General features: G+C 31.7%; 2 protein-coding genes across 8 annotated transcripts; one reads left to right on the top strand and one right to left on the bottom strand.

Annotated features, from left to right (window-relative positions):
• The first annotated feature begins 268 nt into the window (after positions 1 to 268).
• LOC103577520 (2-phosphoxylose phosphatase 1) lies at positions 269 to 6,267 on the top strand. The gene is made up of 5 exons (XM_008558184.2): positions 269 to 335; positions 420 to 798; positions 875 to 1,042; positions 1,300 to 1,868; positions 2,111 to 6,267. The coding sequence occupies exons 2-5, from the start codon at positions 708 to 710 to the stop codon at positions 2,846 to 2,848; spliced, it is 1,566 nt and encodes a 521-aa protein (XP_008556406.1). The 5' UTR covers positions 269 to 335; positions 420 to 707; the 3' UTR covers positions 2,849 to 6,267.
• A 1,462-nt stretch (positions 6,268 to 7,729) lies between these two features.
• On the bottom strand, positions 7,730 to 21,534 carry LOC103577519 (pericentrin). 7 transcript variants are annotated; one of them, XM_014444229.2, is made up of 12 exons: positions 21,332 to 21,534; positions 20,847 to 20,963; positions 20,450 to 20,707; positions 17,913 to 20,213; positions 17,251 to 17,388; positions 16,062 to 17,019; positions 15,580 to 15,707; positions 15,117 to 15,170; positions 14,146 to 14,313; positions 13,511 to 13,576; positions 12,377 to 13,060; positions 7,730 to 12,238 (listed from the first exon to the last, which is right to left on the bottom strand). In XM_014444229.2, the coding sequence occupies exons 1-12, from the start codon at positions 21,389 to 21,391 to the stop codon at positions 8,255 to 8,257; spliced, it is 8,916 nt and encodes a 2,971-aa protein (XP_014299715.2). In that variant the 5' UTR covers positions 21,392 to 21,534; the 3' UTR covers positions 7,730 to 8,254. The 7 variants fall into 7 exon arrangements, with proteins under 7 accessions (XP_014299715.2, XP_053593731.1, XP_053593732.1 ...); XM_053737756.1 differs by having other exon boundaries at positions 15,117 to 15,167; XM_053737757.1 differs by having other exon boundaries at positions 17,922 to 20,213.
• Between the last annotated feature and the right edge of the window lie 268 nt (positions 21,535 to 21,802).

Below are 21,802 nucleotides of genomic sequence, written 5' to 3'. Positions count from 1 at the left end.
ATCCACCAATATTTATCACCAAATTTTTTATGATCGCAATTAATTTTTTTTTCTTTCCATTAATCATTTTTTTTACAATTAAAAAAAAAATTATTATTGTAAATACACATTGGAGTTTTTATTTATGTACAATGGAATGAAAAAAACCCGCGTAGTTTATATTATTTAAATAATAATAAAATATATACGCAAGCGCAATTTAAGTGATAAACAATTGCGCAGGTCCGGCCGATAATTTTACCTCGTCGACAACTACCATCACCACATACTTGTCCCTGGTCTGTAACCTGTGTCTTAGCGACACAGTAAAAGTATATTGACATCTACTGACATAAGTACAATTTAATTTATCTATTTGTCCAGACTAATAAAATAAAACTAGTTGCATCAAATTAAATTATTGTATTTATTTATTCTAGGTGGTAGTACAGTGCCGAGAGTTAATTACTATCAGTGTTAAATAAATAGTTACGTTATTTTTTGAGTACTATAATGTGATAGCATTAAATACGAGAACGAGAGATGCCGAAAAAATATTATTTTGGTACATAATAAAAGGATGACACGTTTTTTGTCAGGGCATACGACCAATTATCCTTATTGTTATTACTCAAGACGCTTGAACCAGCGTCGACGGTATTTAACAAAAAAATCACCCTCTCATTCAACAGTGGGGTTGAAAAAAAAATCATTTTTTAATTGTTATCATGCTCACAGAAATGGTTCGTCTCTCTTACCAACATCGTGCTTTTTATTGCTATGTTATACTCAGTATTTGGATATTCCTTCTCGTTGCTGGTAATTCATTTATTAATTTTTTATTTTAAATACTTAGTACCTCTACAATATATTTATTTATTTATTTATTTAATAGGCATGTACAAATACATCGGGAACAATGAAAACAGTTCTGTTCAAAGTAAACCACTGAGTAGTGATGTACCGGTTCGTGAATTCGCACGACACTTTAAGCCAGATATTAAAAATAAAAGAATATTTAAATTGTGTAATCCACCGGAGGACATTAGAAGTGGAGCAGAAGGTAAAAAAACAATTTTTTTAAACAAAAAATTAGTGTGGAACCCGGGTAGAAAAATTTGATCTGTTTTAAATAAAATAAAAACTCAAGTTCCTTGTATTTAAATTTTATTTTTCTGCCTTTGATCGTTAGATAAAAGACATTAAAATTTGAATAAAAATTCAAAGACAACTCGTTAAAGTACAGTCTAGTTACACTGAAATCAGATCAAATTTTACGGCCTGGGAATCGAAGTCACAATTAATTTAAATAAATTTCAGGTAAAATTGATGGAAATTTTACTCTAGAAGGAGTAATTATATTTATCCGACACGGTGATCGCGGACCATTATCACATATACGTAATATCAGTACAGTAAATTGCGCGGGTGACTTTAGTACGGACCCACGTCTCGAAAGTATTTACCAAAATTATCATAATTTTATACTCAATTCGACAGCATACCCGCAGTCAGCTTGGTCCCAATTTCTGGGTCCATTTCACGGGTTTCCTATGCTGCCTAGTAATGTAAGGGAATGTAAAATAGGGGAACTCACGACTCTCGGTATCGGACAATTACTAAAGACTGGATTGATACTCAGGAATGCGTATTACAATAAACTTAATCTCAGTAATAGTACACTGTCATCTAGAGATGTTATTGTCTATAGCACGAGATATCGGAGAACTGTACAAAGTGCCATAGCTCTTCTTTATTCATTTTTGCTTGAGAATGAAGTCTTCCAAAATTTCGGAAAAATTACAATGCGTGAGAGTTCAAGCCTCACTTTTTGTAACACTGATTGTGCGTGCCCTACTGCTGAAAAATTTGTCAAACAATACAGCAAGGTAAATATATCGCCTTACAAATACCAAAGGGTCTTATATTTTTCAATGCCCTTTCGCCCTTTACTACTCGAAATTATTGCTTTTACAAAAGTTAGTTTTTTTCTCCGTGTATAATTTAAATTATACCCACTTTTGGATTTCGGACGAAAGGGCATAGAAAAATATAAGTCCACTTGAAATTAGTAACACGACATACATATATATTTTCATAAATTAAAACAATAAATATTAAATTGTTATAGGAAACAAATGATCGTTTGAAATCTCATCCAGCAGTAATAGAATTAATAAAACAAGCGTCAAATATTGTATTTGAAATGCCGGATCAAGCGCAAACAAAGCATCCAGACACGCTCAAAGATGCATTGTTAACATATATATGTCATGGATCATCACTTCCATGTGTTAATTACGATAGCCAGCGTATTTGTGTTAAAACAGACCAGGTTACCGGACTGTTTGCTTACATTGAATGGGAATCACGTCTCAATATCAAGAGCTTGAGTCGTCGCAAATACGGACTCTTGAGAGCCTACGGTTTATTGAGAAACGTCGTCTCGCATATGGTACAAATGATTTCTGAATCAAAGCCAAAAATCGTCCTGTTTTCCGGTCACGATAAAACCCTCGAGTACTTAACGAGTGCTCTTGGTATTGTCGTCGATCACGCCATTTCGCCCCACTACGCGTCCCGATTTGTCATTGAAATTTGTCGCGCCAATTCGAAAAATGAAAATCACGTTGCTAATGACTTTTACTTTCGCGTGATCGTAAACGGCAAAGATGTAACGCAGACCATAACATTTTGTAAGAATTCTAATTATTATAGCGCGAGTTACGGTGATAAAAATGATGAGGGTGATTTTTTAAAAAGGGAATACAAACTGTGTCCAATTGAAGCCATCATACGTCAGTTACACGATGATTATTTTCTTCCTTTCAATGCAACTAATTTTAAAGACGCTTGTTTAAATCAATGATTTTGTTAAACTTATTTTTATCTTTGTAAACATGCAGGCAGAATTTTTAATGATGAATAGTTTATGAAAGTTATTTATAGTTTTTAATCAATACACTGAGAGAAAAAATAACTTTTAGAAATATTTTATTTTCTTCTTACAAGAAATTGGGCCATTACACTGTAAAAAATCGGGAGTGATTACGAATTTTTATTTGAATCTGGATTTACTCCACTCGGAAATCCGGAATTTAAGAAAAAAATTTTTGTCTGTCAAAAAAATTATTATTAAATTTAAATATGGAATTAATGTAATAATTTTTATTGATTTACAATTTAAGAAAATATTATTTTTACAAAAGTTAATTTTTTTTCAGTACAGCTTTGCATTGAAGTAGAATTTTTTTTTTTTAATTCTTGTTTTATCTAAAACTACTAAAGATTAAAATTTTAAAAAATGCACTAGTTATTACGCGCAGGTTCTAATTACTAAATTATAAAAATATTAAAAGCATCGCTTAGATAATTTATTACGCAGATATATATATATTAAATACCGTAGATAAAATTCTTCAACGCCTTAAAAAAAAGAAACAAAACCACAAATCTCTGCTACTATACATTTTCTCTATGATGTTTTATAAAAATGTTGATGGTGAGTGTAGATACTCATTTATATATATTTTATCATACAACTTATTGTAAATATGTATCCCACCAAAAACAGATTCTCTGTAAAAAAATCGCGCCAAGTACACGTTCAACACTATCTATGAATGGAAAAAATGTACTTTACAAAAAGCTATAAAATCTTGAAAACACCAAGTAACTGGTAGCATTGGAAATCATGAGAAAAATCTGAATCAAAATATATAATGAAAAAAAATGATCCGAATGTACTTGGTGTGCGTCACGATTTCATTGAGTCAAGTAATTCACTGCAAATCCACTCTATAAGTGTATTATTTTAACACACATGGAGTGTATCCCATGTTTGTCATAAGCAAACTATAGTTTTTTTGTAGTCATTTCCCTGTTTAGAAAATCTCATAGAATCCAATAGATTCTTATGCATTCCTATAGGGATTTTATAAGAATGAATGAGTTCTATGAGAAGCGCTATAGTTAAGTATAGGGCCTTATACATACAGCTATAAGAATCTATCGGATTTTTTAAGCAGGGTTGATACACGTTTAACGGTGTGTTAAATTTCTATAGCTTGCTTGCCGCATTTCAATGTTTTTCGGCAAGTGTGTAAATTTTGACTACACGCTTTTGATTTTACAGTCAATTTCTATGATCGATTCTGAATTTTAGTAAACTGCAAAGAAATGACGATAACAAGAAAATTTATTGTTTAAACGCACACCAAGTACATTCGGATCATTTTTTTTCATTATATATTTTGATTCAGATTTTTCTCATGATTTCCAATGCTACCAGTTACTTGGTGTTTTCAAGATTTTATAGCTTTTTGTAAAGTACATTTTTTCCATTCATAGATAGTGTTGAACGTGTACTTGGCGCGATTTTTTTACAGAGAATCTGTTTTTGGTGGGATTTCTCTTTTTTTTGTAAAGCAAAGCAACTTCAAATATTATCTGAAAGTTACATTGTTTTTTATATTTCTGAATAAAATCCTTTGATACAATAATTATAAATTTTTTAATATTACGAAACATTTACATGAAATAATCTTAGCAACTAAGAAATGTGAGTTTTTTTTCATTTTGCCGTCCTATATCCACCGCAGATTGAGGGAAAATTTAATTCAGAGTTGTCAGAAAATTTTTGTCTGCGTCGCCCCATCTACGATCAAACGTAGTGTAATATTTTGTCAAGTCGTCAAATCATTTTTAAGTTTAAAATCATTCTATTGGCTCACAGTTTAATCATTATTAGACAATAATAGTACACTATAATTTACCGCATAAATTGAAATTAACTTTTAAAAAAGTATTATTGTAATGATTTTTTTTTCTTGTGAGAAAATAGAGAATATTTTTAGGAAAAATTCTTTTTAAGAACAATGACCCCCACTATTGTTTTACTTTTAAGCGCCACTTTTTTTTAAAATATAACACATGCCAACTTAAATAAACATCAATAAACTAATCAATCGAATTCTTGACTTCTATGGTAATTTTTAGTTATTATACCATTATCGAGTTTAACAAAACTGTTGAGATACACGAAATTATTTAGATCGAGTTTGTTATAAAAATTGTGATGTAAATAATTTATTAGTATTTTCAGTTGATGGAAACAGTTATAATTAATTTTTTAATATTGAAAATACTTTCGTGATGATAACTCATCATTTAGTCATACAATAGGATTGAAATCCAAGTTCAGTTGAGCGGGTAAATAAGGATAGTTTAAAATTACCACTTTGTAGTGGATAATGTCACTTGCCTGTGACTAACAACATTAAAAATATAAAAATATTTTAGTTTGTTTCTGTTGGCCAAACTGAGTTCCTGGTAAACTTACCATATTATCAGATTTGCCGAGCATACCCCCTAATAGCACGATTTGCTTTAGCAAAAGTTTCCTTGAATTTTTTGTCAAATGACCGTCAGTTTCAGACTTTTTCGTTTTTGATGACAATTGGTATACAACTTGCCATACAATTTGACGTTAAATTACCACCCGAATTAGAATGCAAATTCACTTCAAAAGTTTTATACAAATTGTCTTCAAAAACAAAAATGCCTGAAATTGACCGACATTTGACGAAAAATTAAAGGATTTTTTCGTAAAGTTGAACTTTTGCTAAGCAAACCGTGCTAATTGGGTTTTGTTTCTAATAAAAAAAAGTTACCTCTACATTGGGGAAAAATTAACCGCAAATTTTACTATTCAACTTTCGCTGTTAAACTGACAGCAAAGTCAGGCAGCGAATTGCAGGTAATTTCATTGTCAAATTATTGTCAATTTCAAGCTAAAGTAGCCATTAGGGTAGTTAATAGTTGACCCAAACTTGCTTATTCATTCGTCATGGGTAAAATAATATTACGCATTAGGCCTCTTTGTTTGTGCATACGAGGGTAATGAAAGCGCTCTCTAGTGTTGAAAAATCAAGACAGATTTTAAAAACTTTAATGTTGAGTCTATGGAGACTATATAGTCTCCATAGTTGAGTTAATCATGCTCCTTCTTGAAACTATTTATTCTAAGACGGTAATAAATAAGCATATATTATAGATGGAAAAAATTTCTGAAATCTCAATTTTTAAGGTACTATAGTATATGCTAACGTTTTTTATATTTTAAAAGATAAATAATAATAAAATGTGATAAAATTCAGTTGGTAAACTTTGAGTGAGACACAAATATTTCAGAAAAACCAGAAATGAGCCGTGTTTTAGTTTTAATAAAAAAAAATGTAACTCATAACCATAAAACACCACTCCGACTCAAGAAAAGAGACAGGTAGGCTCGCGCTACACACTCACACATATACATGTGTTTGACCGTGTACTTGGCGCGAGACACTACCGTGTCTCTGGATATAATTGCTCTTAAAAATTTTATTTAATCAAGTCTGATTCACAATACACACGTCTCGTGTACTTGCAGACATAAAACTAGACAAATAATAATTATTTAGAAGTATAACTGAAAGTAAATCGTTTTAATAATTAAACAATTGATAATAAAACTTTGTAGATTTACTTTTTCACGAGACTAGGTCTTTAGCGAGAGACAAGTATTTTATCTCAGTACAATTTAAGCTAGACTTTAAATAATAAAATACTTCACTACTGTCAATAGATGATCCGTCGAGCTTTTTAAAGCAAAAGAAGACAACGCAATAGTATATTGAGTGACAAGGGATGAAACGAAGTAATTTCAGACCAGGTCGGAATTGGCTGACACCACCCGCAGTCTGAAATCGTGTTTCATCCTGAGTTACACACTAGATTTTTCATGATTACCTGCATTGGATCTCAGTTTCAGTGTCAGCAGCCAGTTACAAACAAGTTAATTGCAGACCAATGGTGTCATCAACTATTAAATTATCGTCTGCAATTTATAATTAAGCAGAAACTATAAATACTATTTATTATTTACACTAATTTTTATAAAATTTAATCACAGTCAGAACTGTCATTTACGTGAACTAAATTAATGCTCTGAAATTACTCATAAACGAATGACAAGTATCAGAGTTTAAATACGAAAGCCTTCAGTCTGAGCAGAATTAGTATATTACACACCAAGGGAGGAAAGTAGGAATTCCAACCCACGCGTATAATTGGCAAACACGCGGATTGGGACATCTTACATTCCTTCGGGGTGTGTATACAATTTTTCACCATATTTACACTCGAAAGCTTAAATTTTTACCTCTGTTTAAGGGAAAAATAGCACATGCGCTAATTTTTTATCTTTTGTCTTTCCATAAAAGAAAAGAACAATTCTCTTCCCTCTAAACAGGATGGGAATAATCTAGTATAATAGTATATTACATACCTAGGGCAGGAAAATAAGAAAAGTCTCGGATTACATGTAATTGTTGGCTGAAGCTGACTAATATGTGATCTGAGGCTTTTCTTATTTTACTGGCCGAGGTATGTAATATACTATTTCTTCCCAAGGGATGAAACAAATTTGTTTCTGCCTGCTAATTGAAGACCTTCACATTTAACGTGTTTGCTAATATCCATTCGGGATATTGGATTGAAATTAGCTTCTTTTGATTGGCTGTAGAGACGCTAAAACTTTAAGTTCCGATGTTGGAATCATGAAAATAAAATAGTTATTTAATGAAAAAAAAAAAAAACCCGGATATCAACGAACATATTGTTTTATGCTTATCAATAAATACTCTGGATAATATTTGTTGAATGAAAAAATTAATTTATTTACTTAATTATTTATTAATAAACTTTTTAATCATTTATTTAAACACTAAGGCAACATTTTATTCACAGTTATAAAAAGAAAAGACTCACAATAAATACTGAATATGTACTAACTATTACAAAGGCACTGAGTTACAATTTATCAACAATTTATTATTCATTAATGGTTGTAATTATTAATTATTATAAACATGCAGCTTTTAATCTATCGTTTCTCGTAGTAATATTATATAATAAAAAGAAAAATAAACTTTGGTGATACTTTGCAGATGGAAGAACCGTGTAAATTGTACCAACAATTATGACACTCTTTATACAATTAAAATTTTACACATCACTATTAAATGTTCCAAGTTGTGTTGATTATTTTTTTAAATATAAATTATCAAAAATTAAAATTAATTTTTAAAAAACACAATTTAAATGTAAATTTATAAACTTTTGCCTCCTTCACAAGGAAAAATAAAAATTCGTATAAAATGCTTAATTATAAATAAAATTATTAAATATTTTAATTAATTTAGAGAGAAAAAAATAATGAAAGTTAACAGTTATGTTAATGTGTCGCTGAATTATTCGAATCAGCCTCACTCATCGCCAGCCCAAGGATATTTTCGATATTATTAAATCTTTGCGCGTAATATTCATAATCAATGACTCCGTGACTGCCATTATCAACATTCGCAGAAGAAGTAACTGTGGCTGCAGCACTTCTACTATTTTTCCGAAAATTATTTGCTTGATGAACACGTAGTGCAGGGTATGACTGGTCTGAGTTACTGAGTAATGTGGGCGCTGGTTTTCTTTTACCGCTTCTCCATCTCTGTACCATCCACTTCATACGACGCACGGCAATGACAAGTAATACTGCTGACCTGAAACGTGCTTTGGGACACGTTTTAATAACATTTAGTGTCTGTTCAGATATAAATGAACGTTCAACGGAAGTCAATTTGGCCAGCATCGACCGCGTATTTTCTTCCGACACCTGGTAGCCGCCAATAACACAAAGTAAGTAACGTTTTTGGAAAGCCAAAGCCTTTCTTTTACTGTCTACTCGCATGTATTTAGCGTAGAGGCTTTGAAGCTTCGCAACAAGCTGGTGATCATTGCTGGAGGTTACGTTGTCACTGTGCTGTAGCAGTGACTCCAATTCTCTTACTCGTATAACATTCCTTTCAATTTCCTCCCGAGCTCTAATTAATTTATCACACAGAACACCCTTTTCCTGCGAGTATCGAGCGATTTCATTGGTCAACTCGCTGATCTTCTCGACTAATTTAGTTGAGGTATCTTTATCACTCGCCGAAGAATTTTTATCACCGGCTAATGTATCTTGGAGCAATTCTTTTGACAGCTCCAACTCCCTGTGGAATCTAGCTTCCAATTCTCTTCTTAGATCAACAATGACTTCCTTCAAACGTTCGCCTTCTTTTTTAGCGGAGTTCAATTTTTTATGAAGTTCATTTTCATTTTTCCTCAGAGTCATCACCACGTGAGTCAACTGATTTTGCTCGACTTGCGCTCGTTCTAATTGTCTCTTTAATTCTGATGAATCAATTTCCAAATCGCGCATCACCTCCTTGATACTCTTGACTTCGTGTCTCAAACTCTTTAATTCGGTTTGTTCGTCAGTACGCTGGGTTTGTTTCTTATCATCGGCCTCTAAAATACTGTCCAGACGTTTTTTCAACCATTTTGACTCGTCTCTATGGCTCTTCAATTCCTCTTTAGTGCGTTTCAATTCAACTTCCAGATGTTCCTTCGCACTTTCAACGAGAGTTATCTGACTCAACAAACGTTCCCGCTCCTCTAACTCAACCTCCAGCTGCTTTTCATACCGATTCTTTTCAGCTTCATTTATTTTCAACGTATCCTGCAATTCAATTATCTCTCTGACAGCTTTCTCATATTTTTCAGCCATCATCAGATCGTTCTTTTCGGCTTCCTGTAGCTCAGGAGATGACGAAATATTTGCCGATCTCTCCGGCTCCATAGTATCCTTAAGATTATTCAATTTAGCCTGCAATAATTTATAATTCTGTCTCACAGTTGATAAATTATCACGCAGTTCTTTTTCAACCTCCAAGGACGTAGTCAATCGTAATCTCAATTCTTTTATAATATCAGCATCCTCCATCTGCATTCTACGCGACTTATTTTTTTCCTTTTGTACTTGCAATTGTAAATCACGTATCACTATTTTTTGTGCTGATAAATCTTCAGCTGATGTTTGATTTTTTTTAAACTCACTGTCTAAGTCGGATTTTATTTCCAGTATTCTATTCTCATAATCCATTATTTGTGATTTAAATATATCTTGTTCGATCTCCAGTTCATTTTTTTCATGCATCAATCGTTCATTTAATTTATTTGCTTGTTTTAATTTACGACGAATTTCTGTGTACTGCTGCATTATTTTTTCAATATCCTGTTCTACAGGTCTAATTGACATTGAATTACAGGCATGCTCTATTCTCCTACTCATTGCTAATTCTTCCGAGTCATTTTCTATAGCATCCAATATTTTCCTGTCTAAATCAGCAGATAAATTCAGTTCCCGCTGCACCATATCTTCAATATCAGCCCCCTCCGAAGACTGTCTCACAGACTCATCCTTCAAAATTTCCAACTCGTGTTTCAACTTAGCCACCATTTTAGTCAACTCATCATTAAACATTCTCTCTTCTTTCAATTTTTTCCTCAACTCTATTACATTTCCAGACTCTTTTATTTTATTCTGAATGGTCTCTAGAGAACGCTGCAGACTTTTGCTATCATCAGTCATTTGCTTTATCACTTTATCCTTTTCCTTAATGTACTCCTGCAGATGATGAATCTCCTGGTCTTTATCAGTCATCGGATAAGTATTAGACAAACTTCCGCGTCTCGCCATTTCTTCCAATCGCTGAATTAATTCATCCCGGCTATTTATCCCGTCAGTCAAACGTTTAATATCGCTCTGCTTTTCAATCAAATCCTTACGACAGCTTTCAAATTTAGTTTTAAAAGTATACAGCTGTTTATTCTCGTTTTCAATTTCGACATTACGAGTTTTTATGGTCTCAATCGTGATGTCTTTTTCAAAAATAATGTCTTTTAAATTTTTCAACTCCTGGATTTTTTCCCGCATTGTCGTTTGAAAAGATAAATTATCCTCGCTTAGTTTTCTGATGTCTTTTCTCAACGTCTCATTATCATTTTCCAATTCATGCAACCGTTGTTCATTTGATTGTATCTTATCTCTATAAATATCCAACTCTTCATTCCGTATCTTCAAAACATTTTCAATCTCCTCAAAATCTTTACGAATTTTATTTTCCGATTCCTGCGACAATTCATACTGATTTTTATAAAATATTTTATCACGCGTTACCGTATCAATTGATTCCTTAAATTCAGCGCGCAATTCATCAAGACTTTTTTGCAAAGCATCGAGTTCCGACTCGCGTTTACTCAAAGTCGCTGATTTAGCTTGCAATTCTTTGTGAATTGCTTTCAATTGATTTTCTAAATCTTCAATGCATGGTTGTGATAAACTGGACCCTGCTAATACTGATTTTGTCCGTGTCGGAGTTGTTTTATCTGACGTTTTATTCAAAGTATCACCAGATTGTTTGTTTTTATTTGCTGATCCTACAGTAGTTCTGTCAGAACGAGTGCTGTTGCCACGTTTAGGTGAAGTTATGTCTCCTTCGCTGTGTACAGACTCGGCTGCTGATAACTGTGGCTGCGAAACGTGCTGAGAGCTGGTAAAACTATACGGTTGGCTGCTTAATTCAAGCGGTGGAATCCTTAAATCAGACTTTTGTAAGTCCATAAAAGGAACTGATGATCCATCAAGTTGATCATTTGGAGAAAATGAACTGGGAACTTTCGCAGATGAAATATTCAAAGGTGTGTTGTGCAAAACATTTGAATTCTCGCGAATAGCTTCTGCTACCTCCTCACACTCTGAATGTATTGACAATATATCGCTCAGAGTTCTCGCGCTGTTTTTCGGTTCATTCTTAGCGTTGTTACTTTCTTCCAGCTGTTGAGAAGCATAAGCTTCAAACTGTTTTTCTTTCTTAGACAATTGCTCTTTAAGATGATCAATTTCTTCATTTTTATCAGTGAGCATTGATTCAATCAGTTGGGGTAATTCTTGCTGTGCGCGTTCTTGAATACTGAGTTTAGATTCAAAAACACGTTTTTCCTGCTCTAAAATTTCTACACGATTTTTCAGCTCATTAATTATCCCGTTTTCAGTTTGGACGACAGTAAGAAGCTCGTCCTGTTTGTCCTGCAGCAATTGGGATGTACGTTCAAGCTGATACTTGACGTCAAGTAACTCATGGTCCTTGTTAGCCAACTCCTGCTCCATTAAATGAACTTTAGTATTCGCTTCGTGCAACTGTAATTCAAGACGTGATGTGGCTTGTCGTTGGGCAAAAGGTGCACTCTGTTTATACTGTTCCAATCTACCCCGCATTGTTTCTATTTGGAACAATTGCTCTGAATTTGTTTGCTGTAAAATTTCTTGCTCTGCTTGCAACTCCTGTAACATAAAAATAATACGTCATTAAATAAAATTTAAATACGCTTATGACCGTTGGATCATTGAAAACTTTTAAAAAGTGTCGGGCATTGTCTGAGAATGCCCTTGAGTTTTAAAAATCAAATAAATAAAACGAACCTCATTTATAATTTTCAATGCAGATAATTGCATATCAAGATCTTTAATCCGTTTAAGGGCAACTTCTTCAGCTCGGGTGTGTTTCAATAATTTTTCTTTAACTTTAAGAAGCTGATCAAGTGGTAGAGTAGGCGGCGCATTGGGATCATCAGGTGTGGGACATCTTGTAGCATCAATTTGATCACGAATAGACACATCTTCACTTGGTTGACTAATACTCAGACTGGAACCGCACATATGAAGTGTCTCCAACTCTTTAGTTTTTTTATCCAAGTGATTCTGCATGTCTTGTAGCTCGGATTTCATTTGCTTCAAAGCCGTTGAATTGACATTAAAGTGCTCAGTACTCAATTTGTGTTTCCTCAATTCTTCTTGCAGATGAGTTATATGATCGGTCTGCGTACTCTCGCCGCCCATTTTCAGCGTCTCCAGCTCTTGAACCAGTTCCTGTTGATGCTGAGTCTGGGAGGAAATTATCTCTTTCATCTGTTCACTCTGGCTTATCAAGTTTCTTTCTATTTCTGTTTTTGATTCAAGCTGAGTCTCCAAACTCACTATAATGTCCCGCAATTCCCATATTTTGTCTACTGCTGACTTCAATTCTTCCTCCGCAGCAGATTTTTTGAGCTCAAAGTCTAATATTGTTTGTGACATCTCACGTATTTGAACCTCCAGTCCTTCAACCTGATAAATTTATCATTTATTATTAAAAGATTCATCTTAATTTTAAACTCCATGCTAATAAAATATTAGTTACATAATTTTTAAATATATTAATAAAAAAAAAAAAATTCATGAACAATTTCGACCCCGAACGATTGCTACTTTCGCCAGCATTTTATTATTTTATTTCAGGACAACAGATACATCCCAGGTTTCCAAAGGATTAAACTAAGTCCCTAAAATTAAATTGTATAAAAATACTTAACTTTATTAATTAAATTTTAGACAATTAGTCTCTTCTTCGAACAAGAAACATAAAAGACTAATAATTAAATAAATTATTAATTAGTATTAAAATATCCAGTGTCCTGATGAAGCAAACGGTAATTTTTACAAACGTAGCAACCATCCGAGGCAATTAAAAAATATATATATATATATATATATATATTGATGAAAATATAAACTTACATCTTGGCCATCAGATTTTTGAAGCATGGGAATGACCAACGGTGGTTCAGGCGACAGTGAAGACGGCTTTTGTGTGTGTATCAAATAGAAAACCAAGACCACAGTGCATAAAAACTTGTGTTAATAAAATTAGCAATGTGCGTGTTATAAGCTTAATTGTTAAATAAATAATTATTTTAAGTTAAGTTAAATTGCCTGTATGTTCTATAAATTGCTAAATAAAATTTTTATTAAACAACAATAGAATTAAAAATAAGATAAAAAGTAATTCAATTAAATAATAAAACATAAATTATAGAACATACTTGAGCAATTTTACTCGCCTCAGTTATCACAAAAGCATATTTTAATTCTATTAATTTTAATTACCACCGCAACAATTTGTAATAAAAAAACTAAAGAAAAAAATAATAATAAAAATGTGTATATTTTTGTGTCAGTGTGCAGTAAAAAAAAACATTTGTAATGATTGTGTTACATGTGACATGATGAACGATTTAAAATATGTAATTAATAAATCCATCTAGATAATCCTTAATTAAACTTTAGTAAGTTAAACTAATAATATGAGTAAAGCTAATTAACCAAAGTTAATAATGTATATTTAAAAGGTGTCATTTAAATGTATAATTTACCTCAGATGTTATACGTAAATCGCGTTCTTTCTCACGTTCACGTTCTTTAATTTGTTCTTGTAATGCTTGTATTTGTCGTGCTGCATCGTCGCGTTCAATCTCACGCTCGCTGGCTTGTTCCTCGAGGAACTTGCGAGTTGAACGTAATTGCTTATCCGCCGCTTCGATCTAAATACCCAGATCAAGTGGATAATTAATTACATGAGTTATTTAATATCACTTAAAATTTTATTTTATTATTTTTAAAATAACCATTAATAATTATTATAATAACTCGACATGCAAAGCTTGTTTAAAAAATAAATATGCAAAACGTGCTTGTCTATTTTTAAAAATTTTAAATTTTTTAATTCAAATTCATATCAATATGAGGCCGTTTATAAAATACGTTCGCACTTATGGGGGAAGGGATGTCGCTTACTGGGACAAAGAGGGTCGGAGATCTAAGGAAATGTGACATTCGCAGCTTATCAATTTTTTAAATTTTGCTCTAGGTTTTTTAAAATTCAAATTTTATTATTGCAAATAATAAATTCATTAGTATATAGAAATTATTATATTATTAATTGTCATATATCATGGGGGGAGGGAGGGATCTATAATTTTTGACGGAACATTGATAAGAAGGGTAGCAAAAAATGTGACGGCGTGACGAAGGCAGAGGGAGAGTCTAAAAAAGTAAAATTTTGCGTGACGTATTTTATGAACGGCCCTTATTTTTTAATTAAGTTGAAAATATTTCTATCATAAATTATAGATCATGCATAAAAAAGTGAAAACAAGATATAGTAGTTAAGTTAATAGAAATTTTTTTTCATATGAAAGTTATAAAGCGGTTGTTTAAATAAATGAATTTTATACTTGAACAAAAGCACGGCTGTAAATAAATATGGTAAATATTAAGCTGTAGATGAGCTCATGATGTAAATATTAATATATATAATTGAATTATTAGTAGTTCAATAATTTACCTTTTGACATCGAACCCTTGAAATGGTTTGGGAAGGAGGGGAGATAAACACCTGCTGGCAATACAATACAACGCTAATGAAATTAGACTTTAATTACTAATAGGAAACATTATGTACTGATTGTTGGCCCCTGACGGAAAAATAAGCGCTGGTACTTTTATAATTAATTGGTACTTTAAACCCTTGATATTAATTCTATTATTATATATTTTTTCTAATGTTTACTATGTAAAATCTAAAGCTTTATATGAAAAAAATTTTAAGTTTTAAATGAAGAAAAAAAGATGACAAGTGTTCAAAACTGCAATACACATATCAATTATTAATTAAATCACTTCAAATATGCTTCATCCCAACTAACGTCTATCATGTAAAATGCTTAGAAAAAAAAAAATAAATAAATAAAATAAAGTATTCATGCAGTGCAGATTTTTTTTTAAGTTTCATTAGCAATTATTGGTACCTGTTGCTGCAAATCTTCTTTTTCTTTTTTAATATCTTCTGATTGTTTGTCGTGATATCTGCATAATTCTTCAATCAGTTGGAGTAAATATGAATTATCACCAGCTCCACTCATGATCGCTTGTCTCGCTACATTTATATTTCATAAATTAATTGTTTAAAATATTCAATAATAATTAACACGTATAAAAAAATTTCGACATGTAAAACTTTGAAGCTTGAGACCGATTAGAGCTGCAAGTGTAACTTTTGTAGTTTTGATAGTAAAAAAAAAAATTTTTTTTTTACTGAAAATTCGCTCATATAAAATCCTAATTTTTTTTTCTTACTATCAAAATTAAAAAACTTTCACTCGAAATTTTAATCGGTCTCAAGTTCAGCAATTCTACGTCGAACTTTTTTGGAATATTTTTAGAACGAATTTTTTTTACAAAGGCGTAAGCAGTAGAGTAAAAAAAAAACAATAAAAATTTATGATAATACCTCTTTCATGTAACTGATTAAAATCTGGTACAACAAGTTCTCTTTCCATATTATCCTGTTCACCATATCCTTCAGATATTATTTCTTTTCTACTATCAATGGCTATCAATTTTTGCTGAAGATCTATTATTTTAAATTTCAACTGATGCGATTCATCCTGATACTGTTCAATAGTATTCTCAGCTTCAGAAAGTTTAGCATTAAGTTCTTCATTAATTTTAGTTGTCCAAGAAATTTGTTTTGACAGCGTATCAATAACAGAGTCACCGGATGATAAATTGACGTCGAATATTTTTTCACTTTCGCTTTTTAATCTTTTCAAACATTTGTCCAATTCCGCGCGCAGTTTAACAGCAATATCATTGTCAGCTTCAATTAAATCAATTATAATATTTGAATCTTTTTTCATAATTGTCGATATCTGACTAGGCAGAGGTGCAAAGTGAACTCGTTTTATTTTCATCGTAGGAGATGCAGATGTAGATGACGGTAAATCGGTTTCTGCTTCACTTATATCTAAATCCGTTTCATCATTTGTTGAATTATTTATATTTGATATCTGCCGTTTCAATACTTGTGTTATTAGTGTATTATTTAATTCTTCCTCACAGCTAACAAAATATTTAATAAGTTCTTGAACTAAACTTTTTAGTGTCGCACAAGTTTTGTATAAATTATCTCGTTGTACAGAATCATCATTACTGCCCGTTAAATTAATATGTTTATTTTGATTATGAGCCTCAATTTCAATAATTAATTTATTAACTTCTTCTTGGTAACGTTCAATTGTTTTGGTTAAATTACGAGAATGTTCTTCCTTCAATTGATTTATTTCATGTAAATGATCTTCCTTCAATTTTTCTATATCACGTCTTGCGTTATTGGTAAATTTATTACGGAGTTCCAGTAATTCCGGCGGCCAATTTTCTTCTGTATAAGATTCGGCGCTCACTAATGCCTGTAATTAAATACAAATAATAATTACGTACATATTTACTCAATATAAAATTTAAAAAATTAACAAAAAAGAAAACATCTGAAATAATTTTCTTTATTAAAAAAAATAAATGAAAGAAATCGTGCGATTAATAAAATGTTTAGAGACAAGGGTAAAATAATTAAAACAGTTGACATAACAATATATTTAGTTAAATAAAAATATAGTGATGAGCAGGTGGCAAAGGGCTACCTGAATTTGTTCCTGTAGTGCGTTGACAATGTCGCATTTGGCAAGTGCAATTTGTTCTTCAAGCTGCTGGCTGTAGGCAGCCCTCAGCTCGGTCAACTCGCTATTCTCGACAGCAGCATCCAATTCTGTTTGACAAAGCTGCATGCGCACGTCGGTTACACACGCAGATATTATTGTTAGTTACAAATGAAACATGTGTTGCAGGTTAACGACCACAATATTATTTATTTACAGTAGAATCTGGTTACAAGTTACATCAGACGATCACGCAAATTAAATTTTTTCCTCCAAGAGCCAGTTTTTAAATTGCGCTACTTGGGATATAGATATATCAGCAGTAATAATTCAAACCCGGATTAAAAATGAACCCAGTTTTAAAGACTGGTCCTAAGAGTATAGACGGAAAAATTGCTCATGACCAGATTGTATTGTATTTATTCTACTAGAATTTTAGTAATTATTTTCTGATTTTTTTAAAAATGAATCATGCTTTATGAGTACAATAAAAAGATCAGATGGCTAATGGGAAATTTCATTCAGTTTAAAATTATTTATAATTTAAAAAAGCTATCGTTCATAATTTATTTTCTAATGGTCATCAATTATAAAATCTAGCTTTGAAATAAAATTAATATATTTGAAATAATAATTAATTAAATTACCTGATGTACCTGAGTTCCAATTATAGAATTACGATTTAAATCTTCATGTTTACTGTGTACTTGATAATTATCAGCTGTCATTTCATCTTTGTAATTATCACCAGCATTATTATTAATATTGACAATACAATCGCCGCCGCCTCCACAATACAAATCATCAGCCATCTCTTCAGCTTCGCTGTCATCAGAGACTTTTTTCGATTGCTGACTGAATACTTCTTCAGAATATTGTTTTTCAATTTGTACACATTTTGCCTCAAAATAAGTTCTCACCTCTTCCATTTCTTCAGCATGACGTTTCTCTATATCAGTTTTTATTTTATCCCAATTATCTCGTGCTTTCAAAAGCTCCATATTTTCTTCTTTTAATTTTTGATTTTCCAGTTCAATATTTTCCGCTCTCACGTGCAAAAAACTTAATTGCTTACCCAAATTACTAAGACTAGAAATTTTATCCGAAGTGCTAATACTCTCATCATCGTATTTACAAGAGGACATGGCAAATTTATCACTAGATGGATCTTGATTTGTTTCCAATTGATCGACTAGATCATTACTGGTAGTATTATTATGACTTAATGTCGTCATGAGTGAATCAGTAAAACGACTGTCATTGACGGCAAGAGTTTGATTTAAACGTTCGCCAACTTCAGCGCAATGCTCCCAAGCTCTCGCAAGTCCACTTCTAGCTTGATCACATTCACTTTTGTACATCTTAACTTTCTCCATTGCTTTACGGAGTTTATTATCAGCTTCTTCAAGCTCGTGATCTTTCTTCTGAATGGCCAATTTCAACTCCTCAATTTCTTTCTTATAAGACTCGATTTTATTTGAATCATCGCGATTATCTTGTTGTTTTGACAAAGAATCATTGAGCGATGACGTTTTAGCATCAGGAAAATAAACAGAACTAGGAAAAGGTTGAGGTACTGTAGCATTTGATTCTTTAATTGTCTTCAATTCAGACATCATTTTATCACATCTATTTTTCATATCTTTGAACTGCTTCTCATAAGATTCTTTTTCCAAATTTGTTTCTTCAAGTTGTTTAGTAATCCTAGAAACTTTGTCTTCAAGACCATGAATTGTATCGAGTAATTTTTTCTCCAATGATTCTTTTTCCTCTAAGCGTTTTTTCACAATCTCATACTGGATACCCATGTCATCGATTGTCTGATAAGTTGTGGCATTAACTTCACTAGCAAAACTGGCATTAAAACCACTCATACGTGACAATGATTTATCATATTCATAGCCCTTATAATTTATGACTTTATCTTGTGATTGAGTATTTTCAATTAAAGCTTGTGCTGCCGAAAATCTAGCACTGATATCATCATACTGCAATTTAAGAGTTTCATTCTCTCGTTTGAGTGTCTCTACATTTATCAACGCTTCCTCTAAAGATCTCTCAATACTTTCTTTCGAATTCAAAACACTGCTAGCAGCCACATATTTAACAGTCAACTCTTCAACTTGTAATTTGTGTAGTTTTATTTGTTCATCAAGCATTTCTTTGTCTTGTTGACACTGCATCAATTGTCTCTTCACATTATTTAAATCAGACATAATCAATTGTTCCGATTTCATTCGATTGTCTAATTCCAGCTTGAGATTGTCTACAGTTTTTTTGTAAGTCGACAATTGAGATTGAAAAACATGCAGCTCTTTGGCATGTTTACTCTCAAGTGCTGGTAACTCTGTATTAAAACGTTCAAACAATCCTTTGTATTGTTCTTCATAGCTCTGTTTAATCTGCGTTACTTCAACTTGATGCTTAGCTTCGAGTTCTTTCATTTCCTGCTCATGTTTGCTCTTCTGACTTTCATTTTCAGCTGTAAATTTACCAACAAGTGACGACATATCTTTTTGAACTTTAGCCAATTGTTTGTCATACGTCTTTTGTAGTTCTTCATTTTCGAGAGTAGTCTGATTATATTCTTCCGTATTGACACGAATCTGTTCATTAAGCTGATTTATTTGAACTTTATAGTTATTGATTTCCGTAGTCTGATATTGTTTGTCAATTTCCAATTGATCTATCTGCTTGCGAGACTCAAGTAACTGATAATTTAATTTTTGAATTACTTCTACATGATTATTTAGAGCCTCTTCTAGATCATTTATTTTTTTTTTAATGTCAACTGGTCCATCAACATCACAACGGGGCACAGCAATTGGATTCAAAGTTGTCAATTGTGATTTTAATGAATCTCTTGCTGCCAGAGCCTGCTCCAGCAACCCAGTCAAGTGATGAATCCAGTCATCACGTTGTTTTATTGCTTCTTCAAACTCCAAAAACTATAAATTTAAAAAATTCCAATAAGGTAAGAGACTCAGTACCCTATCAGAGAACTAGTACCCGATCACTCATGTATTTTTATACCTATATTTACTAAATTTGACTGAATATAAATATAAAAATATATGAAGTGATTGAGTACTAGTTCCCTGATCAGGTACTAGGTCTTTTACCTTACAATTAAAATAATCCGCATTACTTAAGATCTTCTTTCACCACAGATTATAATACTTACTTTATTTTTGTATACAATTAAAACGTCTTTGTATTGAGTGCTGCTGTTATGACTCTGCGATGAATTCGGAGAACCCGCCTCAGCCCTCATGTTTTCAATTTCTGCACTCAATGATTCAATCATAGCCTCTTTACCCTGCATAAGTTCCTTCAACTCTGCTACACGACCAGCCATACCATCAATATCGCCATCACCTTCTCCCTCACTCATACTGATGCTGCTCTGCGTCGTGTCTCTACAAGAGGTATCTTCAAGCATCTAAACCCAACCAAAAAAGAATAAAAACAATTTACTTATTAATAGCTAGTGCTAATCCTATTAATAGAAATACCTTTTAAAAATATACGGCATACAAAATAAATAAATAACTTGTGTCAATAGAATATAATTGGCTTACCACACTGCTTTGTTGATCAACAGACTGTTCAACATTATCATTGAGAACGAAACTTTCATCAGTAGGTTCCTCTATTGAAGAATTAAGATTTCTTAGAGACTCCTTGTATCTGGCCAGCTGCAATTTAAATAAAATCAACTAAACCTTACACTAGTTAAAAACAAATATTTCATGATACTGAAAGTAGCAGGCATCAGAAAATTTTTTATTTTCATAAGCAAGTCAGTAGTTAATTTTTTCTACAAGTATTTGATTTTTAAATTTAAAAGAAATAAATTTTTTAATGTCTGCTGCTTTCAGTATCAATATTTCATATAAAAAAAAATATTTATCAGCTGCCGTATGATAAAATTTTTCATGACAATTTGAATTTAAAATTTAAATTATTAGAATACTATTATCCAGTACAAGTACAAGTACCTAATGGTGATTAAAATAACTTGTACTAATTATAAACAATAAAAATAATATTAATTACTGCATACCATTTCTCTGCCGGCCTCCAAGGAACGTCTTTTAGCGCTTTTTTTCTTCTCACCGTCCATTTATTTTAAATAATATTATTAATGTCACTATGATAATTAAAATAATATATAAATCTCTTTTATTTTAAATATAGCTCTTGATTAATTACATTTTACAACGAATTACTTTGATAATGTACTTTGTCAGTGTTCGTTTGTGAAATGCCCAGCCAGCGTTTATGGAAAAAAAAATACGTTGGATTATTTTCATGAAAACATTTTACTCAGCATTATTTTGAACTTCGTCTGCATTATCGGCGGTGATATTTGAATTTTTATTTAAATTTAACACATCTTACCCCTATTTATATTAATAATTAATAAATTTTTTAATTAAATTATATATAATTTTATTTTTAAGAGTGATGATTAGTTTAATAAATAAAAGTTACTGAAGAAATGTCAAAATCTGACTTTGACAGTTAAACTGCC

The sequence above is a fragment of the Microplitis demolitor genome, chromosome 3 (genome assembly GCF_026212275.2).
Source record: "Microplitis demolitor isolate Queensland-Clemson2020A chromosome 3, iyMicDemo2.1a, whole genome shotgun sequence".
NCBI lineage: Eukaryota > Metazoa > Arthropoda > Insecta > Hymenoptera > Braconidae > Microplitis > Microplitis demolitor.
The sequence above is the reverse complement of the archived record's forward strand: the minus strand, read 5'-3'. Positions and strand labels throughout refer to the sequence as shown.

Excerpts from the sequence above, each read along its gene's own strand:
- LOC103577520 (XM_008558184.2), top strand. The coding sequence starts at position 708 with ATGCTCACAGAAATGGTTCGTCTCTCTTACCAACATCGTGCTTTTTAT. Across the intron at positions 799-874 it reads GATATTCCTTCTCGTTGCTG|GCATGTACAAATACATCGGG; the intron begins GTAATTCATTTA and ends TTTATTTAATAG. Across the intron at positions 1,869-2,110 it reads TTGTCAAACAATACAGCAAG|GAAACAAATGATCGTTTGAA; the intron begins GTAAATATATCG and ends AAATTGTTATAG.
- LOC103577519 (XM_014444229.2), bottom strand. The coding sequence starts at position 21,391 with ATGGACGGTGAGAAGAAAAAAAGCGCTAAAAGACGTTCCTTGGAGGCC. Across the intron at positions 20,214-20,449 it reads TAATTGTATACAAAAATAAA|TTTTTGGAGTTTGAAGAAGC; the intron begins GTAAGTATTATA and ends TTAAATTTATAG. Across the intron at positions 13,577-14,145 it reads ATTTACGTATAACATCTGAG|CCGTCTTCACTGTCGCCTGA; the intron begins GTAAATTATACA and ends CACACACAAAAG.